General features: G+C 41.6%; 1 protein-coding gene across 1 annotated transcript in view; it reads right to left on the bottom strand.

The window, feature by feature from the left end:
- CHCHD3 (coiled-coil-helix-coiled-coil-helix domain containing 3) overlaps positions 1 to 26,567 on the bottom strand; it is a 1,074,460-nt gene that overhangs the window by 644,877 nt on the left and 403,016 nt on the right. The window contains exon 4 of the mRNA XM_086918923.1: positions 14,252 to 14,396. Coding sequence (XP_086775049.1) covers positions 14,252 to 14,396 — 145 coding nt within the window. The remainder of the gene's footprint in view (positions 1 to 14,251; positions 14,397 to 26,567) is intronic.

Raw genomic sequence — 26,567 nt, 5'->3', positions numbered from 1 at the left:
ATTTTTATAATGAGGTAGATGCATGCATTTGCTGGGCAGTATCTAAGCTGTGGCCCCTTTGAAAGATCGCCTTTTGCAAAAGATTGCGCATGGGTACGAGAAAATAGCAGGAACTGTTCAGCCCTGCCTACTGGACTCAGATCCTCCCAGGGATCCCCAATCCCCCCGGCAGGATGAGGTTCTGTCTTAACACCGCAGCGAGGCTGAGGTGGACTATGACGCCTTTGAAAAGTTAAAGGCAGCGTTTTTAGCACAATCTACAGCCCTTCTTTCTAGTCCCTGGGACTCCGCAGGCCTGTTCATGGGTCCACCCCCCACAGGGACCCTGATGAAGATCCGGGTCCGTTAAGACCCTAACTTCCTGTTCCAATCCCTCCCATCCCAGATAAACTCCCCTAGCAAGTACTGATCCTACATTGGATATGTTGGACCCGGATGAGATTCTTTACTCGCGCTCTTCCGAATGGGCCCCTTTGGATAAGGTCACAAGTTATGTAGCGGGCCGCATTCACAAACTGCTGGAAAAAGAAACTCGAAACTGCCTTCAGGCAGAGTGCCTTCGCCCCTCACTTGAAGGGAAGGTGGTACTTACCCCTGAACTTGATTCCTGTATGACTAGCTACCTCCAGAAATGTATGAAAATCCTAAAAAGGGGATAGACAGATTCTGGTGAGTGTGCCAGGACAAACTCCTGGATGTCTTGGCCCTTTGACATAAATACTGGACATGGCCAAGGACGTTAAGTCCTCGGGTTTCTTGATCTCCCCAGACATTCTGTCTGGCTGGGAGCAACCGCCATCATATTTCTAGGCAATGCAAATTGCGCCCAACAATGGAGAGGCGTCGCTCTTTGTTAATCAAGTTTTACCCCAAGCTGGGGGATCTGGCAGACTTTGAGGCACGTTGCCCAGAGGCCTTTTTGGGGAGCCCTTTAATAAAGAGCTGGGAAAATCCGTGAACATCTTCACCTCCCTAGACAAGGCCCAGTTATCCATCAAGAGGGTTCTTTCACTCCTGTGTTTTTCAGGGAGCCGAACAAGGCAGGGGGCACTTGTCCAGCCGCGTGCATGCACACTACACCTCCAAAGGGAAAGGCTCCCAGCAAGACCAATTTCAAGACCAAGACAGCTTCGCCAATTTCTACCCCACCAGAAGAAGGTGCCTCCATAGTAGAGGCGGCAGAGGCCCTCCAACGGCCGCTGCTTCCAGTGAGTGTTCTCCGTTTTTTCCTTCTAAGGGTAGGGGCCGTCTGGTAAATTTTTCCCAGGCTTCTGAGGCTATTATAGGAGATGCATGGGTGCTGCAAACGATTCCTCGATTCCACATAGAATTCTACTTTGGGAGTTCAACGAGTTGTTGGTATAGGGCCACTTTAAAATAAAGTGGATCCATCTGTTTTGTGATGTTTTGCTCCCTGTGGACTGGCTGGTCCGCCTCGACCTCAGGGGCACGTTTCTGGTGATCCCAATATTACCGCCTCACAGGCGTTGCCTGCAGTTCTTTTGACACCATCAAACCTTAAAGTTTATCACGCTGCCTTTCGGTCTCTCCTCCGCTGCTTGTTGCTTCACCAAGGTTCTCAAAACGGTCGTGGAGCACCTTCGAGTGCAGGGAGTTCACTTTCTTGTGTATTTAGAAGATATACTCCTGCTGGGCCCATGCCCCTGGAAGCTGTCTCTCCACTTACAGTTTACAGACGTTCTCCTTCAGGGCCTGGGGATCGTCATAAACAAGAACAAGTTGTTGGTCTCCCCCTCTCAGACAGCTGTGTTTCTGGGCTTCTCCATAGACATCGTCTTGGCCACCCTCAGTCTCCCGTCTCGGAAGATGACAAAGATTCATCACCAGTTGAGGCGTACCTTAGCCAGGCAGTGTGTCTTCCTTTGGCAGATCGCTCGTCTGGTGGGTCTCCTATCCTCATCTATTCAGGCCAGCTTTCTCTGGCCTCTCCACTACTGCGCCCTGCAGTGTCTGAAGGCCACCCATTTGCGCAAGAGCCTCACTCTCACATGGTCGCCCTAACAGATGAGGCACGCGAGGAGATTCAATGGTGGTTGGTGTATATGGATGCTTGGAATGGCAGGGCAATCTTTGGCTCAGCCCCAGACCTGGTCATAGAGTCAGACGCGAGCAGATCAGAGTGGGGCGCTTGCTGTGGAAATTTTTCCACCAGAGGATAGTGGACATCAGACAAACCGAGGTTGCATATCAACTGTCTGGAACTGTTGGCCAGGTCCTTTGCGGTCCATTGCTGGACCATGGATTTGATTAAGTTGTGCGTCCTCCTGAAGATGGACAACGTATCAGCGATCCGCTAGATCAACCATCTGGGGGCACCAAATACAAAGTTTTCTCCAACCTGGTAACCCTGTTTTGCCAGTTCTGTGTGGACCATCAGATTTCTATCACAGCGGAGTAATTGCCCAGTCAGGCGAATCGGGTGGTGGATTTCCAGTCCCACCAATTCAAAGATTCCAGTCTCTGGAAACTGTATCTGGGGGTCTTCTTGAGCCAGAGCGACCAATGGGGTCTGTTCTCTGTGGATTTCTTTGCCTCGAGGTTGGATCACTGGGGGACAGATCCGTTGACTTCTGCCACATATGTGTTTTTCCAAGATTGGATCCTGGAAGCAGCGTGCGCCTTTTCCCCCCTTTGCGATGATCACCAGAGTTTCAGCCCAGGTCCGCCACCAACGAGCCAATTTGATTCTTGTTGCTCCTATTTGGAAGTCCCAAGTGTGGCTTCCAGTTCTTCTGGAACTTTCTTGGGATTCTCCAATCCGACTCCTCCTGTTTAAAGCTCTTCTTCTTAATCTGGACCTGCTCCATCATTAAATCGTGCTGGACGGATGACTGGCTCTCATGGCGTGGAGGATTTCAGGAGACAATGGTTGATGCAGGGCATTTCGGGCCAAGCTGAAAACTTCTTATCAAAGGCATTTTTATTTATTTAATTATTTCAAAGGTTTTATATAGCGCTACTGGACCCGAGAGTATCAGAGCGCTTTACAAGGCAGGTGAAAAACAAACAATGAAATAAACTAAAAATTTAAGCAAGAACGAGTTACAAATGATAGTGTAGCCAGCATGTCTAAAGGGGCAGAGAGAATAGAGATAGAGATTAAGATGGAAATAGGAAAAATGAAAGTTAGGAGAGAGAGGGGGTGAAGAGAGGGGGAGTAAGGGTACGAGGGTATAGAGAGGGGGAGTTAGGAGGAGTGCATAATAGAGGAGAGGGGAGTGAACAAGTAAAGAGTCATTAACATTAGAAATCCCAATACTTGGAACATGTACAGTGTCAGTAACATTAGTTACCCCAATATTTGTTGAGAAGTATTTTTAGTTCTTTTTTGAAGAGAGGGTAGGAGGGGTTGCAACGGATATCCTTTGGGAGAGAGTTCCAGATAGTGGGAGCGTTACCAGAGAACGCCGGGTGCCAGCCAAAGTGGTGTTGCCATAGTCAATCCTGGAGAGGACCAGCGATTGGACAACAAGTTTGAAATCTTCTGCATGAATAAAGGGTTTAAGTTTATTGAGGTGGAGAAGGGTGAAAAGAGCGCTTTTGGATGCATTTTTAATGTGTGGGATGAGATTAAGATTCTGGTCAATGCTGATGCCTAGGGATTTGACATAATTAGAGGTGGAGAGAGGGTAGTTGGCCCAGCAGTATCAAGCAACGGTATGCCCCAGCGTGGGTCAGGTGGTCCCGTGGGTGTCTGCAACGGGACATCGATCCAGTGGTCCCTGAAGTAGTACACCACCTCAATTTTCTAGCCGGGCTAGCGACAGATGACTTGGCTTCTTGGGCCATTAATACCTTCCATTCAGCCATTTCAGCTGGTCGTGGGCCAGTCGAGGGCTCCCTGGTGGGAGAACATACTTTTGTATGGTGGCTTCTCAGGGAGATCAGGCTTTTGCTGCTCTCAGCGCCCCGGTATTCCGCTCTTTGGTAAGCCGTGGTTTGGCGCTCAGCCAGGGAATGGGGGCCTGGGCATGTTCTCCATTCAGGCTGTAATGCAACCTGCATGGACAACATGCGAAGGGCAGACCACTCCTGCCCTGCTGCTCTCTGAGCAGAGCAACCCTGCCCACTCTGCAGAGCTGCGCAGCAGGAACAAATACAAGGATGATAATCCCTTGCTGCACAAACATCATCCATCAACACGCATACAAATATAAAAACACAAACATATGCCAGTGCTTTATGTAGTATACCTGGCTACCAACTTACCCGTATCACTCTAATGAGCCCAATGGCACAGGACGCCATAGTCCACTTTTTAACGCAGAAGGTGTAGCTAATTTTTAAATGTCTAGCCTGACTAAGACCGCAAGTACAGACAAAGGATCAAATTATGGTACATTTATCAGATACACGCTTCCCACCCAAGGCTTTCTTGGTTCGAGCACAGCGTTGTTAATGACCTGTTCTCGATCCCAGTCTTTCCCGCACCCTTATTATCACAATAACGTCGCACAATGCCGGGCTGGCTTTCTGTAAAGGTAGGAGCTGATTATGATGAATTACTGCGAAGGGCAGCAGTTTGTTAATGGCTTACTTGACACTAACTTTTAATTGATCGCTGGTTGCAGGAAAGACTATTACTCGAAAGCAAAGCATTCTGAGCACAGCGGAGTAGAACTCGTTAGAGACAGGTGCAAGCAGACAGGATTTTTTTTTGCCTTTGCCATGTGGTCCTAATGCTGTCATTACTACCCTGAACATCTCAGACAGACGTCACCTTCTGTGAGTGGGTGTCTTCTGTTTCACCTCTGATGTGAAATTGGCAGCTTCAAAGTACCAGGAAAATCATTGCAATAAAAGCTTTCGGCCTCATGCACTTTTGCCTAACTAACTAGTGTACTCTTTCAGCTATTAATGCACAACATTATATACCACTTTATCCTTTTACCTGTTGAGGAAGGAATATATAATTTGTGTGAAATAGTCGAATGTAGTTCTCTTGTAAGCCTAGACCACATATTTCATCTCGAGATTTAAAAAGCTTTCCTCACATGCAAATGACTCGGATGAGCTTGGAAATGGGTGAGGTTTCTTGCTTGGTAACTATCTGCAAGCTGCTGTCTTTATTGTAGATCTTAAATACTGATGTAAGATCTCCTGCATTCTCTGCCGGGTGCTAGCTTGTCAAGTTGCCTTTTCTCCAAAATTAGTGTTTCTAGCCATTATGGAGGCGGAGGACAGACGATGGTTAAATGCTGGGGCTCCTGTTACCCTACGTGGCGTAGCCAGATACTGATGGCCCACTACGGAAGTCTCCTCTAAGTGAGCAGTTGATGCAAATGAGCAGGCGCTCCTCAGCTAAATTCACGATCTATAGAGCGAACAGGTGCTCACAAACTTGGCACGATAGGGGCTGCATGGTTAGAATTCTCAAAATAAATATGCCAGGGGGCATGGCTTGAGCGCCGCACAAGATGGCGGCTTGACTCCGGAGCTCCGTTCATCGAGCGCCGACACCAGCGATTTTGACAACATTTCCTGGACTTTCAGGGACGCCGTCATCATTTTTCTGCATCGGAGCATGAGGTGAGCAGATTGATACCAGCTGCGTCCCTCTACTCCGTTTCCATGCGCATTTTTCATGAATGACGCGGCTCGCTTTTCCGGCGGCCGCCATTTTCTCTCATCTTTTGCCGCGTTTTCAGTCTCTGTCGGCAGATGATCTACGCTACGACACAGTGCTTCCTCGATGCACCCCATGCTCAGTAGCCTAACCAATTTGCGCAATGTCATTGTAACTCCTCAGCAGGAACCTCTCTTTGGCGTTTTTCAGCCTATAATGCCTTTTTCTTCACGCTGAGTAGCGTTTCACGCTGAGTTATTCAATAAATCACCACTCCTCACAGGAATTTACCAAACAGGCTACTACTTGCTACTACTTGCCTGCAACAATGTTTGTTCCTACACGTGATGCAGACAGCTTTCTTCCTCATGCTCAGTAACTTTTATGTTCAAAAAACCGTCTGCACGCACGGACCACTATTCTAAATGCAACTCCGGTCCTTGTACCTGAACTTTTAATTTACTGGTGACTATTGTGTGACGCACTTTTCTTTATTCTATCTTGTGGAGGATTTACTGCGTAAATTGTGTGTGATACCAATAACTTGTGCTCTTTACACCACAGCACTACTATTCCTTTTTATATCTCATCATATTAAGGAGTGCCTTCTTCACAGAACCTCTTTTCTCCGAATCTGGAGTAGCACTGCTATTTATCTCCCTTGCCTTATATGGGGAGACTGTGCACCCTCAAGCTTACAGCTTCTAAGACCAAACCGCGTCATTCCTCAGACTCTGACTCGACGACGCAGACCATGGATGACATTATTCCCCCTAAACCAGATGTTACTCGTGGGGCAATTCCTAAAGCTAACACCACCAGTAAGCTTCTACAACCTGGCTCTACGAAACGTCTAAAAAAAGATCCTCCATCTCCAGGTTCTGCGTCTCCCTCCACATCCATGGATCTTATCCTTGAAGAAATCCGTGCGCTTAAACCCTTCATGGCTGAAACTACTAAAACACTGCAATTTCTTCATGACAAATGGTCCACTCTCGAATCCAGAGTCCTTTTGGTAGAACAATCAACGGAGGCTCTTCAAACTTCCTGTTCTAGAATTTCAACGTTGGAGAAGGATGTCTCTCTCTTAAGGCGACAGACTGAGGAGTTGGAAAATAGAAATCGTCGAAATAACTTACGCCTTTATAATCTTCCGGAGCTCACAGAAGGGTCCAATCCAACCACCTTCTTCCAAACCTTCTTACCAAAAATTTTGGATCTTCCACCTTCTACCACACTTAACATTCAACGTGCTCATAGACTTGGTCCGAAAGTTTCCTCCAAACCCCGCGGAGTCATCATGCTCTTCTTACAATATACTGACCTACTTCAAGTACTCTCAGCAGCCAAAGCTAAGAAACAGGTTATGTGGGAAGGTCACCGCTTGTATCTCTCTCAAGATGTAGCTAAAGTGACAGCTGACCGCAGGAAACAATTTCTTGATCTACGACCACGACTGCGAGACCTTGGTGCCAGATTTGGTCTCCTCCATCCTTGCCTCTTCAAGGTCACTTATAAAGAAAAGACAACAACTTTTGAAGATCCATAAGTCCTTGAAGAATTTCTCCGTCACCATGAAACCGTCAACATGGACACTGCAAGACCTGTTTAATTATTCATGTTTTCTCCTGTTCGACTAAAATGTTCATCCTTTTGTTACCCTATTGTACCTAGTCTCGGTTTCCTTCATCCTACTGTATGCACCTATTCCTAGTTTATTTTGTCCTAGTATTGCGCAGTTTCTATATTTGGTTTTCTTATGTACTCCTAACATCTTCTTTTCCATTTTTGTCTTCTTACAGATCCTCTCCTCATGTTCTCCATCCCGGTGTATTTTTGCTCCCTTCAATTGACCCTAAGCTGGTTCCTCAGGTGTTCGATGGCGTGAGTTTCTGTTGTTGATGTCGTCCTCTTCTGGCGTCGTCACCCCTCAGTTCTCATCTGTATTTGTTGTTATGTTTCTACTCCTTAATATCTTTCTTCTATTCTCTCTACTGTCCTTTCTCTCTATTTTTCTCTCCTTACTCTTCTCTCTTCTTTTCAATTACCTTCCTCTTGATCTTCTATCTTTATGCATTTCACCTACAGACTCTTTTCGCATTCTTACTACATCTCCCATTTCCTCTCCACTCATTTTCTACTTTTACTGCACCATCCTTTTTTATCATTTTCTTAATATTTTATATTCAGAGTAGTTACTTGGAATATTAAGGGTTTAAATAACCCTATTAAACGTCAAAGAGTTTTAACACATTTGACTAGACTTAAAGCAGACGTAGCCCTCCTCCAAGAATCCCACCTTACAGAAACGGAGGCTACCAAACTTAAACGTTCTTGGGTAGGTCATGTCTTTTACTCTCCCGCTTTAAGTAAGAAAAATGGTACAATTATATTATGTCATAAAAAGTTAGTTGTTTCAGTTACTTCACAAGAATGCGATGTTAATGGTCGTTGGGTTCTTGTTAATCTTCTTATCGATAAAATTCCTTTAGTTATTTTTAATGTATATGCTCCCACAGGTGTTGATAAACTCTTTTGGCCTGCTATTTCTGATAAGCTTGTAACACTTAATGAACAATATGTTATTTTTGGTGGTGATTGCAATCAAGTTTTTGATCCCTTTTTAGATAAAAATTCAAAAGTTAAATTTGTTCCCTCCAAAATGCATTCCCAGTTTGTCACATCTATAAAAAATAATGCTTTAGTTGACTTTTGGAGGCTATGTAACCCAGCCCTTAGAGAGTATACTTTTTATTCCCCCACCCACCACTCCCAATCCCGTATTGATTACCTATTCCTCAGCAAACCCCTAGCACAACTTGCTATCCATTCAGATATAGGTTCCATTTTGATTTCGGATCACGCTCCTGTTTTTGTTGATATTGACCTTATCCCATTCTCCCCTCACTCAGGACGCTGGCGATTTAATAATTCCCTACTCCTCGATTCCAATTTTTGCACCCGTTTTAATTCCTTTGTCACCGAATTTTTTACAATTAATCATCTTCCTGAATCCTCCTTTCCCATGATATGGGACTCATTTAAAGCGGCTGCAAGGGGTTTTATAATTAACTTTGTTTCTCAAAAGAAAAAACAATCTATTTCTAAGTCAACTCAAATTTTAGATAAAATTAAAAAGCTAGAATATGTCTATTATAATTCTAACTCTGAATCTTCCCTTCGCGAACTTATATCTGCCAAAATTGAGTTTAATAAATATACCACCAATGCTGCCTCGAATTCCCTTCTTAAATGTAACTCCCGCTATTACGGTGGACAAAAAAAATGGGCAAACTTCTTGCAAACTATCTCAAAATACGTACTGAAAGAACTAAAATTGAATCTATACAAGGCCCAGCTGGTGTTTCTTTGTTTAAAGACAAGGAAATATTAGCTCAATTTGTTTCGTTCTACAAAACTCTATACACTCCCGAATCTACTCCTGATCCTATTGATCTTCTCACATACTTTCAAGATATCCCTTCTCCAGATTCTTCCCACATTGATTTCCACCCGTTAGATTTGGACATCACCCTCTCTGAAATTTCACATGCAGTCTCTGTTCTTCGTCGCGGTAAAGCACCTGGACCTGATGGTTTTACCATTGAATTCTACAATCATTTCTCTTCCCTTCTTCTCCCTAAACTACTTTCGTTATTTCAATCGTTCTCGGCTTCCGGATCTTCTCAGGGAACTTTCCAAGAAGCATTAATTTGTTTAATTCCCAAACCAGATAAAGATCACACCCTCTGTAAAAATTATCGTCCTATCTCCCTAGTAAACATTGATTATAAAATTTTTGCCAAAATCATAGCTCTTAGATTAGATCCCCTATTACCAGACATCATTGGCCCTGAACAATCCGGATTCGTTAAAGGTCGTTTATCATCGGACAATTCCCGTGTTTTCTTTAACATTTTGAGTAAAGCCCCCTCCCTATCTACTCCCCTTGCTGCTATCTCTCTGGACGCCGAAAAGGCATTTGATCGAATAGGTTGGGACTTTATGTTTCAAGCTCTTCGTTGGTTTGGTGTCCCTCCTAAATTTATTTCTCTTATTTCCTTACTTTACTCTAGCCCCCACGCATCAATCTTTGCAAATGGTATGATTTCAGATTACTTTCCTCTTCAAAGAGGGGTACGTCAAGGATGTCCTCTTTCTCCTCTTTTGTTTATTCTAGCTCTAGGACCCTTCTTAACTAAAATTCGTCTTGATGATAATATTACTGGTTTCCAATATAGATCTCAAAAACAAGCTAAATTATCAGTATACGCAGATGATATTTTATTTTACTGTTCAAACCCCCAAACAACTCTCCCTTCCTTCCTTAATCAAGTTTCTTCTTTCTCAGCTGTTTCAGGTTATCGTCTCAATACTGACAAATGCGAAATTTTACCCTTAAATCCTTTATGTCAAAAACATCTCTTTGACTCTTCTGGCTTTTCCTGGCAACCCTCTAAGATTAAATATCTAGGTGTTTGGTTTGCTCCCCGCCTCCCTGACACACTTAAATTTAATTTTGAATCTATATCTAATAAAATTACCACATCAATTAACCGATGGAACCCTCTTTTCCTTTCTTGGTGGGGTCGTTTAGACTCCATTAATATGATGCTAGCACCTTTGGTTCTATATACTATTTCCATGATTCCCATTCGTATTCCTGACCATTACTTCAAATCGATAGATTCTCTTCTAATAAAATTTTTATGGAAGGGTAAAAAATCTCGAATAGCTCTTTCTTCTTTGAAAAAAGATAAATCCTTAGGCGGAATCAAATTTCCTAACTTTAAATCTTATCACAATGCTTTTTCCTTAAAACAAGCCATGCGTTGGCTCTCCTCGGATCTTCCTCATATTCCTCCTTTATGGCTTACGTTGGAATCTTCTTTGCTGCATCCTTATGAATTCACAGAAGTTCTCTCCTTTTCCTCTACTGTATCATCTCTTCGTTCCCCCATCATTTCTCACTCCTGTTCTCTGCTTCGTCCCTACGTACTGTCCACTTATCCCTCGGCTTCCTCTACTCACACCTAACCTATCTGGCATAATAAATTCCTCAAAATCCGCAACCGTTCATTATATTGGAAAACATGGCATTCTCTTGGTTTAAAATGGATTTCCCAACTCCTTTCTAATAATCATCCGCTTCCCTTTCAGGACCTTCAAACACAATTTTCGCTGCCCTCTTCTTCCCATAAACAGTATTTAACATTGATTCCTTCCCTTACCCAATATCTTGCTTCGCTCCCAATCACCAACTCTATCCCTGTCAATCATCTTTCAATTTCTAATGCTCTTGATCAATCCCTTTCTGCTTCATTTATATATAAATCCCTGCAGTCTTCTACAGATCGCACTAAATCTAAAATTGAGTTGGCTTGGGAAAAAGTTCTGTCTCAAATTTGGTCATTCACTTTGTGGGATAAACTCTGGTCCAAAATTCACAGTACTTCCAGAGCTGCTAACACTACGCAAACTTTATTCTTTATTTATAACCGTACATTATTTACTCCATCAACTTTATCCTCATTCTCCCCAGACACTCCCTCCACATGTTGGTCCTGTCCTTGTCCCTTAGCTGATCTGAAACACATGTTATTTGATTGTCCTCACATTTTACGTTTTTGGCACTTGGTTTGGTCCCAATTACAAAAGATTTTCCACTTTACTTTTTCTTTTTCCATCATTCACCTTTTCCTAGGTTCTCTTTCCCCTGCGTTCACCGGCTCACATCACAAACATAAATTACTCGATCTCTTAATAGCCATTGCTTTTCATCACATTACATCACATTGGAAACAGGCTAATGATGTTTCCTTTACTGCTTGGTGGAATGCAGTTTGTTTTAACCACCGTCTAGATACTAATTTTGTTTCCCCCATTTCATTAGCAATTAAACGTGACCTTTTATGGATACCCATCACAGACTATTTATCTAAGATTGCCAGACCTCCTCCCACATCTCCAGTACGTAATGTTGAAGTTCGTAAACCACCATAAATGCATTTTCTTATTTGCTTATAATGTTTTTCCATTACATCTAATGTTTATCATTTTATTTATATGCTTTCTTATTCCAGATGGTTCCATATTCCTTTGTGCTTCCTGATATCTAATGCGATTTTTATTTTTTCTGCATGACATAGCTTTAATAAGTTGCCATTATTTGTAAGAGAGATTTTTTAGCTCCTTTAACTTATGATTGTTTCTTCATTTTCTGCCTTTGTCTGTTTTTATTTCAATAAACTTCAAACTTAAAAAAAAAAAAAAATATGCCAGTAAACTGCAAGTAAATTCAAGATGGTGCTCCTTATCTTTCCTTTCCATAGTGGGATGCTGGACTCACTGTGATGTCCAGATGAATATTCCTATGTACTTGGCATCTCTCTTGTTGGTCTACCTTGTATGATGTCTTAAAAAATCCCAACAAAATGCTCTATGAGGAAAAGAAAGTCACTAACTCGCTGGTTTAGCAGATGAACAATTGGCTGTTTTTGCAGTAGAAATGTTTCCATCCAAAGATCGGTAAGACTCCTTAGAAAATAAGAAGGAACGTTTCTGAAATTGAAACTTGATTATGTCAAGAGCCTTCTAAAAAAGAAAAATCGAAGACTGCATTCCTACTGATCAATCTAATTCGATGGTTTTCTTCTATAAGCTGGTCTGATCTGTAAGCTTTCAAAAGATACAAATAAAATTGGATATTTCTGAAATGCAGCACTTTTGATGGATGTCATTGTCATTTTACTATATTTACCCTCAGGATGGGTGCCCTGGGGTTAGGTCCCCTGCAGAGAGCTGGTCCCTGTATATCACTGTACACTAGACTCTTTGGCCAACTATTACGGTGAAGAGCTATAGGCTGAGTGAGTAGGGTGTTCAGTGGTCAGGGAGAGGCGGGTGGAGGGCCTGGCCACAGGTAAGGTTCTGCAGCCAACCACCGCTGCGCAAGGCTACTGGCCATTCACAATTAAAAATGTGGGTTTGCCACATGCAAAGGTTTGGGGAAGGGCCATGGTGTGGGCCAACTGCCCAACTCCATGTTGGATGCAGGGGCTGGTGCAAAGTTTGTGCATCGTGGGGGTTGGCCATTTGTTGAGGAGTGAGTGCAGACCATCGTCACAGGCTAAGCCCTGCCTGAAGCTTGTCATACATATGGCTGATTATGTGCAGTGGAGGTTATTTGCATGCGACGGTTGGGTGCATGGCCTTGCTAGAGTCTAGGCACAAAGTTCAAATACGTACTGGTCACAGGGTCGGGCCAGAGGGTAGGATTTAGATGTGATGAGTGTTGACATCAATTATGACATGTGATATGTGAGGTCATAAGCAGTGCATGATGGCGGTGCAAGTGTTAATTTATTAAACTGTAACTGGCGTCTTCAGTGACTTAAGTTTTTTTTACCGTTGGCTTATGTTTCCTTTCAAGGCCTAATTATAACATGCCTATCTGTGAATTTCTGGGGTGCAGGGGTGGTTTAATATAAGTTAAGGTCTTAACACCTAAACTAACCAGAACGTCACTTCAACTTTGTTTTTCTTCAAGATTTATATATTTATAAGACTATGGATAGGCTGAGGGAACAGGTGTGAAATGAGGTGCTGTACTTATGCAAATGTTACTCCCGTTAACTATTTTTAACCCCTTTAAAAATGTATTATATTTTTTAATGGGGGGGACCCCATACCCTTTTTTTTTACCTGAAAATGCAAAAAAAAAAATATATATATATATATATATATATATATATATATATATACACACTTTTCAAAATAGTGTAACATCTATGCCCTCTATTAATTCATATAGATATGCGTATACAAAATATATATACTTGAAATGTATGAAATTGTTTGACAGGTATCTACTTGCATCTTTAAACGGTTTCTTCCTCTTCATGAACCAGTAAATGATGGACTCTTTAATGGCGTGGTGAGACCCTATGCTTTGATAAAGGTACTAAAAATGGAAAGACAAATATCATTCTATGCAATTATTTAACCACATTTTGTTAAAAAAATAAAAGCTTGGTGTATAATAAAAGGGAACGTTCATGTTTCATAATGATTTATATGTTTCTGTATAACTCGTACCGCAAATAAAGACTATTTCAGCTACTTTTGAGTAGGGGTGGGCGGAATTTGCGTAACCGTGTTACGCAAATCTCTGAGAAACGGTAAAAAATCTCTGCGAAGACGCAGAAATTCCGCGAACACGCGCAATTGCTTATTCGGGGGGAAATATCTTGTGAACAAGCATTTTGAGAACGCAAACAAGCAAAAAAATTTGCGAAGTCGCGGAACGCAGAATTGTGGGCAATTTCGTGTTCTCCGAGGGACGCAAAATTACCCAAATTCCGCGAGCGGAACGGAATTTACTGCCCAGGCCTACTTTTGAGCCATATACTACAAATCGTAATGCATATTTTTACTTATGTCAACAAAAAATAATGCAGACTTTTTGTATAGCATTAAAACACTCGCAAGAAAGTTTCATAAGATGTGGGTACATGTTTCACAAGTCACATGCAAGATGGGTGTGTGCAAGGATAAGGGCGAGTTCATGCTAAGGAGAAACTGAGGCGGACTTGTTGGCATTCATAAAAATAAAGCTGATAGATGCAGGACTGATTAATACAGGGTTGTCTGTTGAATACTTACCAAGCCCTTGGATTTCAGGCGCTCCTCTTCGGTAGCTGCTTTTTCGCGAAGAATTGCTCTGTTTAGGTGATCACTGGCAGCAAATTTCTCTCTCTCCAGCACTTTGCTAATTTCTTCACGAACAAATGATTTGTCATCTTCCAACCTATAATAGGAGACCAAATGTAAAGCAAATGTATACTAAATCCTGCAAGTCACAAGAGTAGTAATATGCTGAATATTTCTACTTTAACTCAGTGTTAAAAGAAAGGGTAAAGTTACATTTAACACAACTCCATTGTTTCTAGAATCACCCCTAGTCCTTACTTTGTATACCTTGCTACTATTCAATTTAGTGTTTTGACCGACAAATATACATGCGTGCTTTATTTCACAACAACCAGTTAACAGACTCATCTGGTCCACTGGTGCTGCTTTGCAGACCAGCATTTCCCAGGAAGAGTGTTTGGTGTTAACCGAATGTGCGACCTACGGAGTTTTCCTTTCCCAAGAAAGGGTCAGCCACTGGAGAGCTTAGTAGTGGGCCCACTTGTACCGCTGTAAATAGACTACCTCCTTGAATCTAGAGTTTTCCTCAGACTCAACTACCTGTGTGGGTGTGTGACACATACATTGGTAAGGAGGTAAAAAGTGCATGCTGACTTTGCCAAGCTGGTTTTCAACAGTTGAACACTCACAGTGGGAGGCAACCTCCTCTGGCCAGAGTAACATCCAAGCATCACCAGATTGGAAAGAGACTTCCCCCTAAACAGCATCCCAGAAGACTGGACACCTTGAGCTCTCAGAGCAACACTTCAGATTGATGGGCCCCAAACTCCAATATCCAAGTAAACCCTTATATTTTTCAAACACCCCAGGTTTTATCTTTTAACTCTGCGCTTTCATTCAATTTGATCTACGGCTAGTGTAGGAGAGTAGGATCTGCTTACTATGGTTATCCCCACTTTTTGCTGGTGTTTCACTGTTGTTCGACTTTAGTCTGGCTGGGGCCCTGCTAACTAAGACCCCAGGCTAGCTGCTTCCTCTCTAACTTGATTGCATGTATATTAGATACACTCCAGATTGGTTACTGGGTTACCCTTGTGAGTCCCTAGCATATGGTATCTTAGGTACTAAGGGCATAGGTACCCCAGAGGCCTACAAGAGGCTGAAGCATGTATTATGCCACCCCTGGGAAGCCTTCCAAAATGGCACCACAGGTCTGCTACTGCAGCCTGGGTAAGGTGGTGCATGCACCCCTTACTGAGATATATTACCTATATCTACCTTAAATCATTGACACATATAAACCTATAAGTCACTCCTATGGCAGGCCTTGACAATCCTGAAGTCAGAGTGCTTGGATTTGTGTGAGAGGGTGGCCATGCATGAGCAGGACCCCTCTGCAGCTTTCAGAATCACTTCTCTGTAGCTGTTCTGTGATGCAGCCAGACCATATACTCTTAAGTGCATTATAACCTCGTGGTTAATGCTAACCTTGGAATGGCGGCATGGAAACATGTCGTGTTTGGTGTCAAACACTTTGGAATCCTCCCCCCTGCCAGTTCTGGCGGTGGGGGTAGAATTCCACCCTTCTAGAGGGAGAAGACATGAACACACTTGCCTAACCGGTAATAGTTTAAAAGAGTCCTGGCATCACAAAATGGATGCTGCAGACACAGACACAAGTCTAACCTCCTAATGCTGGACGAAACTCCGGCAAGGGAGGCCTGGACAATAGGTTTCCTGTCACAGGGAGGTGTAATCATCTCCCAGACAGGCTTTAGTGTATTGGCACTGGGTGGGTAAATTAAGAGAATGCTTTTCAGACAGTGCTGGGGGCACACTTGGTGTCCCTGTGCATATCCCAGTTCAAACTGGTTGCAGGGGAACTCAGCCGTTGCTCTGGCGCGAAACTGGACACAGGGAAAGGGGTGTAATCACCCCCACCCTGGGACCTCCCATCGGTGGGACCCTAGAGTAAGTCCAACCCCTAAACTTAGTATAAGTATATGAACCCAGGCCTTAGGGCTTTAGATTACCCTGGATGAAACTCTGCAACATATATCCTGGCACTTTGACATTCTATTTCGACTAGAAGACGGAAGAATCTCCCTGTTCAAACAGGCACCAAAGCAGCATCTTGCCGGTCTGCATTTCCAAGGCTCCGGCCAGATCCTGATCGAAACCTGCCATCAAAAAACACCTATGCACCCGGCTTCCCTTGGTGAGGTAACTCGAGTACTCCGGTGCTCCCGTGGGTATTGACTCTAGAACTACCTAGTTCTGAAGGGGTTTGCTCCAAGTCCTCTTCTAAGTGTCCTTCCTTTGTAAGTTTCCAACCGCGACTTTCCCCATAGAAGTAAATGGTGATTCGTGTCTGTGTTTAGACACTGCACACGTCCCCTGTGGGTCCTCTGTGTCACTACCTTGGGTGGTGTCTGGTGGCCCCAGTGGTCCTACAGGCTCTAGGCCTTGTATCTATGTCAGTCGTGGTTCTTATACCACTTTCTTAGTATATGGTTTGTGAGACCCCTAGGGCTAAACGTATACTGTGCTAATTTACTGTGTGCTAAATACGTTTATGTTATGTACTTTTACCTCTAGACTCATAAAGAGACTAGATCGATGTGTTTAGAATAAATATATATATTTTATATATATATACATGGTGTGGTTCTCCTTTCATTTGGTCATTCATGAGATTATAGACTGGTAAAACAAGCTGCTTTACATTCCTTCAAGACTTAACCTGAAGGCTGCTCTCCACAGCTACCACTAGGATAGCTTTCTATATAGGTTGTCTTTAAACCTACCATCAATAAGGGTCGTTTGGACCGGTGCAAGGTGCCCACTAGAATAGTTGACAGCATATCCCAGGTCAACTTCTCACAACTAGAAGCACCAACCTCTTTCCTTGACCCTATCCAATGAGCAGAGTATAAACAAATATGATGAAATAGTAACTGGGACCAGTCAATAAGGAAGTTCTAGATCAGAAATATATTCAAAGTCATTTGACAAAATATAGTAAGAAATGATATAAAGACTCAGATACAGCCAACAAAGAAACAATATGTGAGATACCAATGTTAGACTAATGTTCTAATTTTTTACCTTTGCCTCAAATTGTAAAGCGCTCTGATATTCTTCGGGATCAAGTTTGTGCTATATAAAACTTTATAAATAAATAAAAGTACAAACCCTGCATTCGAAATATTAACCTTAGTAAGCAGATATTCCAGAAGTTTAAATGTCATACCCAAAGAATTCTGACAGAATTCTATGTATAGAAATCTCAACAAAATCGGACAGAATTTCAGGAGTAAAATAAGAAGTTACCCCTCCCCCTCCCAATCCATAAAAACGTGTTTTTATACATATTTTAAGCATAAGCAACTAGCAGAACTGCAGATCCAGAATGGCATGATCATGGTTAGCTCACTTTGGGCAAATCAAAATGAACAGCATCCCAAATCTTCTGCCGCACATAAATTATGCTCACGCATAGATATGGCCTGGGTATCGGACAGGATTCTAGAATCGAGTACTATGGTAATCTGCCCAAGAGTTACCTCGGATTACAATCCCATTCTTTTATCCTTTAATGTTGCAGCAGAGAGACAAGGTCCTAGGTCGTTCTCGTTCCCCAGATATTTATTTCTAAACCCAGATTTTCTTAGACAACTAAAAGATCATCTGAAAGAATTTATCAGCCTAAATATTGACTTGACTTCACCGCTAATAGTATGGGATACCTGTAAAGCCAGCATACGGGGGTTTGCACAACAATTTATATGGAGACAGAATAAGGAGCATAGTAGTGAAAATAAGAAAATTATCGCTGATATAACATCGTTTGAGAATCAATTAGCTGATGCCTTACTCTCGGGGTCGGCAAAAGTAGAAGAATTGGGTCATAAGTTGATAGACTTAAAATCTGCTCTTAAAAATACTCTTAGGCAAAAAAGTATTGCTAAATTTAAAAAATACCAATTGTCACAGTATGAAAGCGGTGAAAAGATAGGCAAGATATTGGCATACAAGGTTGCCGAGGATAGGGCCAAAACAAATATAAAAGAAATTAAGGGGGCTAATAATCTGATATATAATAATCCTAAATTGATTCTGCAACACTTTGCTAAATATTACCAAGAACTTTATACTCCTGAAAACCAGACAGTCAAAGAGGAGATACAAAGATACATTGCTATAAGTAAAATCAAAAGCATGGGGGATAAATACTCCGACTTATTAAAGGAGGATATTACAGGAGCAGAAATTAGACTAGCTGTCAATGCCTTACCATCTGGTAAAGCGACAGGGGAAGATTTGATACCATTGGAACTATATAAAGCATGCACAGAAGAACTGGTTCCATTACTTTCCCAGGTTATTCGCTCTATTGGGGTGGGGAAAAAAGACCCTAAATCCTGGAATTCCACACAAATTATTTTTTTCTTGAAAAAAAATAAGCCAGCTGATGAATGTGGGTCTTATAGACCCATCTCGCTTATCAATAATAATGCTAAAATATTTGCCAAAATTTTAGCAACCCGGCTGGCACCGTTGATGTTTGGCTTGGTATCACCTCAGCAGCATGGGTTTATCCCAAAGAGGGATACTACAGCTCACATCAACATGGCTGTGACGGCGTTTGATGTAGCTCAGGTTGAGTCAACCCCACTCGGTATGATATTATTAGATGCTGAGAAGGCATTCGACCGAGTGGGGTGGGACTTTCTCTGGGCTACAGTGTTGGCATTTGGTATCAAAGGCCAATTTCTGAATTGGATCCAGGCCTTGTATGATAATCCGACTGCTAAAACTAGCTATTTAGGAAAGTACTCTTTTATTTTTCCAATACGAGGCACTAGACAAGGGTGCACTCTCACATCCTTGCTATTCGCTTTAATAATGGAACCTTTCATCTTTACAGAATCAATCCCAGATCGCCCCTTTTGTATTTGGCTCAAACTCACTTAAAATAACTGCCTACGCGGACGACATCGCAATATATTCTACAGATGTATCTGAAGCTATGAAGGGTATTATAATGGAAGCAAAAAGATTTAGAGCTGTCTCCGGATACAGGCTTAACACCAATAAGACCCAAATCATAATGAATTATAAATCTTTGACCCCGATACAGGGAGTATGCGAGGCTGCCACCTCTTTAGGGGTTAAAATCTCTGCTAAAATTAATGAAATACCTGCTTTAAATTATGAGATATTACTAAAAGAAACTGCTACCTCACTTAAAAAATGGCACAAGGTGCCTTTAAGTATTATCTGTTGAATAAATTTGGTTAAAACGAAGATCTTGCCTAAATATCTCTATTCATTTCTTTCTATCCCTTTACGGGTGGATAATCTTTATTTTAAGCGTTTAGACGGGATCCTTAGTAGTTTTATTTGGGGATATAAAAAAGCTCGCCGAGCTATTGCTTTATTAAAACTTCCATTTAATCAGGGTGGTCTTGACTTCCCAGATTTTAAGTTATACTTTTGGTCGACTTTTCTGAGTCACTTCCGCAGTTTGTTAAATCCCATTAATAGGCTTTTCTTTCATAAATTTATGCTGGGGGAAGACTCCAATATGTTTTTTATAGTCTTAACGGCCCAAATTACTTTAAGAGGGTAAAATTCAAGACTGCGCGGGATATTGTAACTATCTGGCGTGCATTCCTAACTAAATGTAAGACTTCTCTGTACCATTGTAGAGCACCCCTGTGGGGTAACCCTGGCTTCTCGGACATTTTTCATGATCAAGCCAGGAAACATCTACCTAGCCTGGGCATAAAAACTCTAGGAGATCTTTATGATCATAATGGTTTTATAACATTTCCAAAACTGAAGGATGCTCCTAATCTCACTGAAGGGGCTCGTTTTAAGTACTACCAGATTCGTGACTATTTTATACAGTTTTGAAAAGTGGTAAGTGTGTTCTCCACATTAAGTTACATTAGTTTTCCAAGATTAATATCCATTCTTTCCAGATCATAAAATGGTGGACAGAGACATTTTTGTTTGCAGTGCAGTTCCTTTATTTTTATTTTCATTCATAGAGCAAGGACAGCCGACACGTGTTTCGCCCCCTCTTGGCGATTTGCGCCGGGGCTTTCTCAAGGCTGTTGAAGGATATAAGAAAGAATGTTTTAGTTGTGTGGTCTAAAAGCAGATGACCCCAAGAGAAAACAAAGTTAACACCCTAGAGTGGAAAACAATTGGCTTGGTTTTTGTGATGCCATAGTAAGCAGGCTTATCTTCATGCTAAAAGAGAGGTGATGGTTATAAAGTCAAATGTGGTGAGTATTGAAAAATCCAGAACCGCGCAGAAGAAATTTCAGAGAGAAACGATATACGTGTTTTGAAAGTTATTGTGAAAGACGGCAAAATCTAGTAAGCGTAGAAAAAAGGTATCATAGTATGCAATTGATCAATCAAAGAGAAAGATCCCAAGGTCCCAAAACAAAGAAGGGTAGATCCGTAGAAAAAGTGCAATTAAAAAATTGGAATACAATCATAATACCTAGTTTGGCTAAATCACGTAGACAAATGTCGTTTCCATATATTAACAGTATCTCAAGTACGAAAATATAATTCTTCAAATTTAAAAAAAATTCTGTCAATTCAAACAAAACAATTCATGAGTGCATATCTTGCATGAAATTTCATGCAAGATATCACGAACCCGGGTATCTATGTTTACATAAAATTGTTTCATAGACAGATGTCTTTATATAGTACAAGTTTGTCTGGACTACTTACAATGTTTTATCTTAACATGCTATATATCGGATGTTAAAACAATTGCACTCATGAATTGTTTTGTTTGAATTGACAGAAATACTTACCACATTTGACTTTATAACCATCACCTCTCTTTTAGCATGAAGATAAGCCTGCTTACTATGGCATCACAAAAACCAAGCCAATTGCTTTCCACTCTAGGTGTTTCCTTTGTTTTCTCTTGGGGTCATCTGCTTTTAGACCACACAACTAAAACATTCTTTCTTATATCCTTCAACAGCCTTGAGAAAGCCCCGGCGCAAATCGCCAAGAGGGGGCGAAACACGTGTCGGCTGTCCTTGCTCTATGAATGAAAATAAAAATAAAGGAACTGCACTGCAAACAAAAATGTCTCTGTCCACCATTTTATGATCTGGAAAGAATGGATATTAATCTTGGAAAACTAATGTAACTTTATGTGGAGAACACACTTACCACTTTTCAAAACTGTTTCTTCAATTGAAGCTCAAGAGGTCCAGAGCTTCAAGTGTGTCTCCACCCACCTATCAACATTACTTATTCAAGTGTTGTTCAAGCCTTAAAATCCCTGGACCTTTGCTACCCCATTCACATCTAAATATATGGATTTTGAAGGCCCAAACAACTGATTTTCCTCAACTTACTAATCCGCACTAAAAGAAATCCACCACTGTGGTATATAGAATAAACTAACAAACAATGGCATCATACAACTCGAGACGCGACAGACGAAATGACAGACTGGAAGCAGCATTTGACCCCACAGGCGCAACTATAAGTCGAACACCCAGCACCACCAACTTAATGTCAGCTAAAAGTACTTTCCAGGCTTTGGAAAAGGTTGCAAAGAAGGAGACCTCAAAGTGGTGGGAGGTAGCATCCCTCAAAAAATACTTGGAACATAATCTCATCCCACGGGGTTTACGCATTTTGATCTTTCCTCCAATTGAAACAACAGCTCCCGAAAAACTACACCTATGGGAAGACAATCTTCGTACTGCCTCTAACAACATGATCCGACAACTTATAGACATTGCAATGGAAGAATATGAAACAAACAAAAAAGAAGTTGACATCCTATCCAAAAGAATTGAAGATGCAAACTGGGGTGAGATTACAACAAAAAATTATGAGATCCTAAATAAATTTCTGGATGAATTTGAGGAAGATATGATCCAAAGAAAAAATCGGAAATTTAGACGTGACCTGCAGGAATATCAACAAGGGAGGGTGTACACCTTTGCACAAAAATATGATATCAACACCTCAACAACGAGCAACACGGTTAGCGAACCTATACAGACACCATCGTCATCTGAGGCAGGGTCAGTAGAAAATCTATCCATATCATCTAATCTGAGACCGCAGGTAAATTTTCGGGAGGAGGTTCAACGACACCGCCTAGGAAACATACAAGACAACCGATCACGACCACCAAACCTGGGTACACCAAAACCAAATACACTGGGTGTACAAACCAGAGCAAGGAAAAGAGAACAACATCTGACCAAAACATAACCAATAACCTGGTACTCAATCTGTCTACTACTACTCTGTCGGAAACACACAATCAAATCCTAAATAAAGGTTTGTCCTTCTGTCCAACTGCTCAATGGGATCTAGTGAAAACCAAAATAGACCTCTTCAAATTCACTAGAAGATTAAAACTACATTCTTTTTTCCAGGAAAATCCGAGAAGACGGATGACGACCAGCCACAATAATCAAACCAGTGACCTGTCTGCACAAGACTTGGAAAACAGTAATCTTTTACTTCACCTATCCTCTGAAGTAATACCGGATGACTTGGAATCACTCACCACAACTGCAGATGAACTAGGCATTGACATTTTCCATACTAAACCGAATCCCTTGAAGAAAAAATCAAGATTCACCCCGTCACTACCACCTGGAAACTCGATTGATATGTTTTTCTCTAAAGTAACTGAAGATCTAAATAAGGAATTTGAAAGGTACAAAGCGAAGCAAAAATATACCCCAAAAAACATCACAGCCAAAGAAAGACTTGCCCTGGCTGAAATACGACATAATAAGGATTTGACAATAAAGGAAGCGGATAAAGGGGGAAATGTAGTACTTTTAAACACCTCAGACTACCTCCTAGAAGCACAACGACAATTGGATGACAATACATGTTACCAGGTTTTGGAAAAGAATCCTACGCAACAAATCCAAGAAAGACTATCTGCATTACTTGACCTATGGTATGAAAAAGGCCTCCTCAGTATTGAAGAAAAGAATCTCTTATACATCAAAAACCCAGTGGTACCAACTCTGTACCTATTACCTAGGGTGCATAAACCAGGACGAATACCGAAAAAAAGACCCATAATCGCTGGCATTGATTCTGTCTGCTCCAACCTAGGAGCTTTCATTGACACAGAGCTACAGCCTCTAATGAAATCTCTTCCGTCCTTTATTAGGGACACAAAGGATGTACTTCAAAAACTAGAAAATATAACATGGCAAGAAGATTTTTTCTTAATTGCAATTGACATTACCAGTTTATATACCTCAATTAAACACTCAGATGGTATAGCTGCCACTAGAAAATACCTGCAAACCCGCTCAGTTCATTTAACGGCGCGCAACAGAATGATCCTTGACTTTCTTGAGTTCTGCCTATTTAACAACTACTTCCTCTTCAATGGGAAATACTATTTACAACTGCGGGGGACTGCAATGGGGGCAAAATTTGCACCCCCCATATGCCTGCCTCCTGATGGGAATGGTTGAACAACATTGGCTGTGGCAAGAAAGATCGGAAGATGTAACAGACAACATAATAATGTGGGGTCGTTACATAGACGACATTTTAATGATCTGGCAAGGAACCGAGGACAAACTCAGATCATTTATCAAGTCTATGTCACCGAATCAATGGGGTATCGAAATTACACACAACATCTCGAAAACAGAAATTGAATTTTTGGACCGGACCATCTACATTTCAGAGAATCAGCTACACACCAAAATCTATAGAAAACCGAGCTCTGCAAACTCCGTCCTACATGCCACCAGCAGCCACCCTGCCCACACCATTACAAACATCCCAGGAGGAGAATACAGAAGAGCACGCAGGAACTGTAGCTCTGTGGAAGAGTATGAAATGCATTCAGCAAACATAACCGAACGCCTGAGACAAAGAGGTTACAAAGAACAACCACTGACTAAAGCACTCACCAAATTTAAAACATCTGATAGACAGAGCTTATTGCACAACAACCAAATACAAGAGAAGAAACAAACGATTCGCTTTACAACTGAATACAATAGTGGTCAACAACATAATCGTAAGACCCTACAAAAACACTGCCACCTGTTGAAAGATAACCCAACCCTGTCCGATACAATACAAGATAAACCTCAGATGGGTTTTTCGCGAAGCAGGAACTTAAGAGATATCATCTGTCCATCTTTTCTAGACATCCAACCAAAACCCAGAGCATTTCCACCGCAGACCATTGGTTTTTTTCACCTGCATGAACTGTTCAATCTGCAAATTGGGCAAATCCAGAACTAAAGAGGTCCTAATCAATGGCAACAAATATAAGATCAAAGATCTCATCAACTGTGAAAGTACCTATGTTATCTATCTAATAACATGCCCCTGTGGACAACATTGCATTGGCAGTTCTAAAAGACCTTTGAAAGTCCGAATACAGGAACACTATCGTAATATCCATGTTACAGACACTAGACAGTCCCTTGTAGAGCACTTTCTACAGCATCACAAAAACAACTTGAGCTTCACATTCGTTGGATTAAAACGACTAAAAATCCCCAAACGAGGAGGAGATTTTGACCAGATGCTTCGTCGAGAAGAGAGCTCACTAATTATTGGAATGGAAACTGTAACAAAAGGGCTTAACCAGGAATATGAGTGGCATCACTGGCTGTAACTGCTCTCACGCTTTTTACTGTGAGATGATGTAATAATCGGACGGACATAGACACAGGTCCAAAACAGTTGAGAGAAACTATAGACTATGATTTTTCTTTTCTTTTCTCACTCTTCAGTATGCGAGATATTGAAATAATGTCATGGTCAAAACCACATATATAACAGATGTGCCATGGACAAAACCATATATACAACAGATGATATGTATAATTACATCTGGGTTTGTAAAATTGTGCACCTTGTCTAGAATTAGCCACGCTGTTTGATTACTTTTCTGACATAATCTATTCAAATTGTTGTGTGAAAATGCTGAGACCTAATGTAGCAACACACTCTAAGTGAAATACTAAGATTGTTACAAAACGATAATGGTTAAAACCACTTCTATATAAACGATCACTAGATGTGGACCTAGCCTGATGCACTTCTAGGTGCTCAAAAATGTGTGCTTATATCCCTGTCCCTGCATGCCTTAAAGCTAAACCATAACTGCCATATACAGATGATGCTAATGTAACACAAAACTGAAATGTCCCATCTGCTAATCAGAACAAATCAGCTCACTATTTTTTCGGTGTTTTAAATGAGTATAAGATAATGCATAAACTGCAAAAATGTAACACTATGCTCAGCAGGTATCCATACCTCTTATAAATGGCGCCCGACTTATCGAGCCGTTTGGGACACCATTCCAAACAAATGCCGCAGCAAACTATTTCTTGCCTTTTGCTTAAACGCGTTTGTTGATAATAAGCCAAACAAGTACGATGTACGCTTTGCACGTTTATCTTTTAACCTCAAATAAATAAATAAACACTCCAAAATCAATTTTGTTCAAAGACTAACCCGTCCTTGAAGTTACTACTTCCGGGTCGTTTTTCTCTAACTTCCGGGTCGCTTTCTTGAAGTACCGGGTTCCCGCGACTATGGGTAGCGCTGGGATTCAACCCGAGACCCGCCATGCCGGAAGAACCTTAGGACCAGGGGCACTCGCCTAACAAGTAAGTCCCATGTGCATGCCGTTTCTAATTCGTTCCACATATCTCCTGTAAATCAAGCATACATACTATCCCCCTCCCTCATGGACGGAAACGTCCGAAATCACGGAACACACTAACAGCACGCCTACTTCGACTACTGTGTACACCTATTTTATTACCGCTGCATGTCGTGCCGTTTTCCGCGTGCTATCAGCCCATCCAATAGCACGCCAACTTCGACTACTGTGTACACCTATTTTAATTACCGCTGCATGTCGTGCCGTTTTCTGCGTGCTATCAGCCCATAAACTTGTTTACGTCCCACTTTCATTTCTCGCACAAACCTCATTATGACGGACGGCACCTCTACCTTTTTATTTAATAACTACACGCACAAATCAACGCACGCATCAGGGCGCCAATGCCTTTCACATACAACTTTAATACTGTAGAGAGACGTGGCATAGCACTTACCACATGTCTATTCTTTTATGCCACAATAACAGCAACGTAATAACTGCACTGCTATGTAAATGTTGTATGGTTTTGAGAAATGAACAACAATACTGGAATGTCTGTTTCGTTTTACACAATGCCGAAAATATATAATGAAGATGTATGGATTAGCTAATTGTTTTTTTAATCATGTGCCTTCCGAAAAT

This window comes from Lissotriton vulgaris, chromosome 1_1 (genome assembly GCF_964263255.1).
Source record: "Lissotriton vulgaris chromosome 1_1, aLisVul1.2, whole genome shotgun sequence".
NCBI lineage: Eukaryota > Metazoa > Chordata > Amphibia > Caudata > Salamandridae > Lissotriton > Lissotriton vulgaris.
Note: the sequence above shows the minus strand (reverse complement) of the source record. Positions and strands in the feature narration are given on the sequence as shown.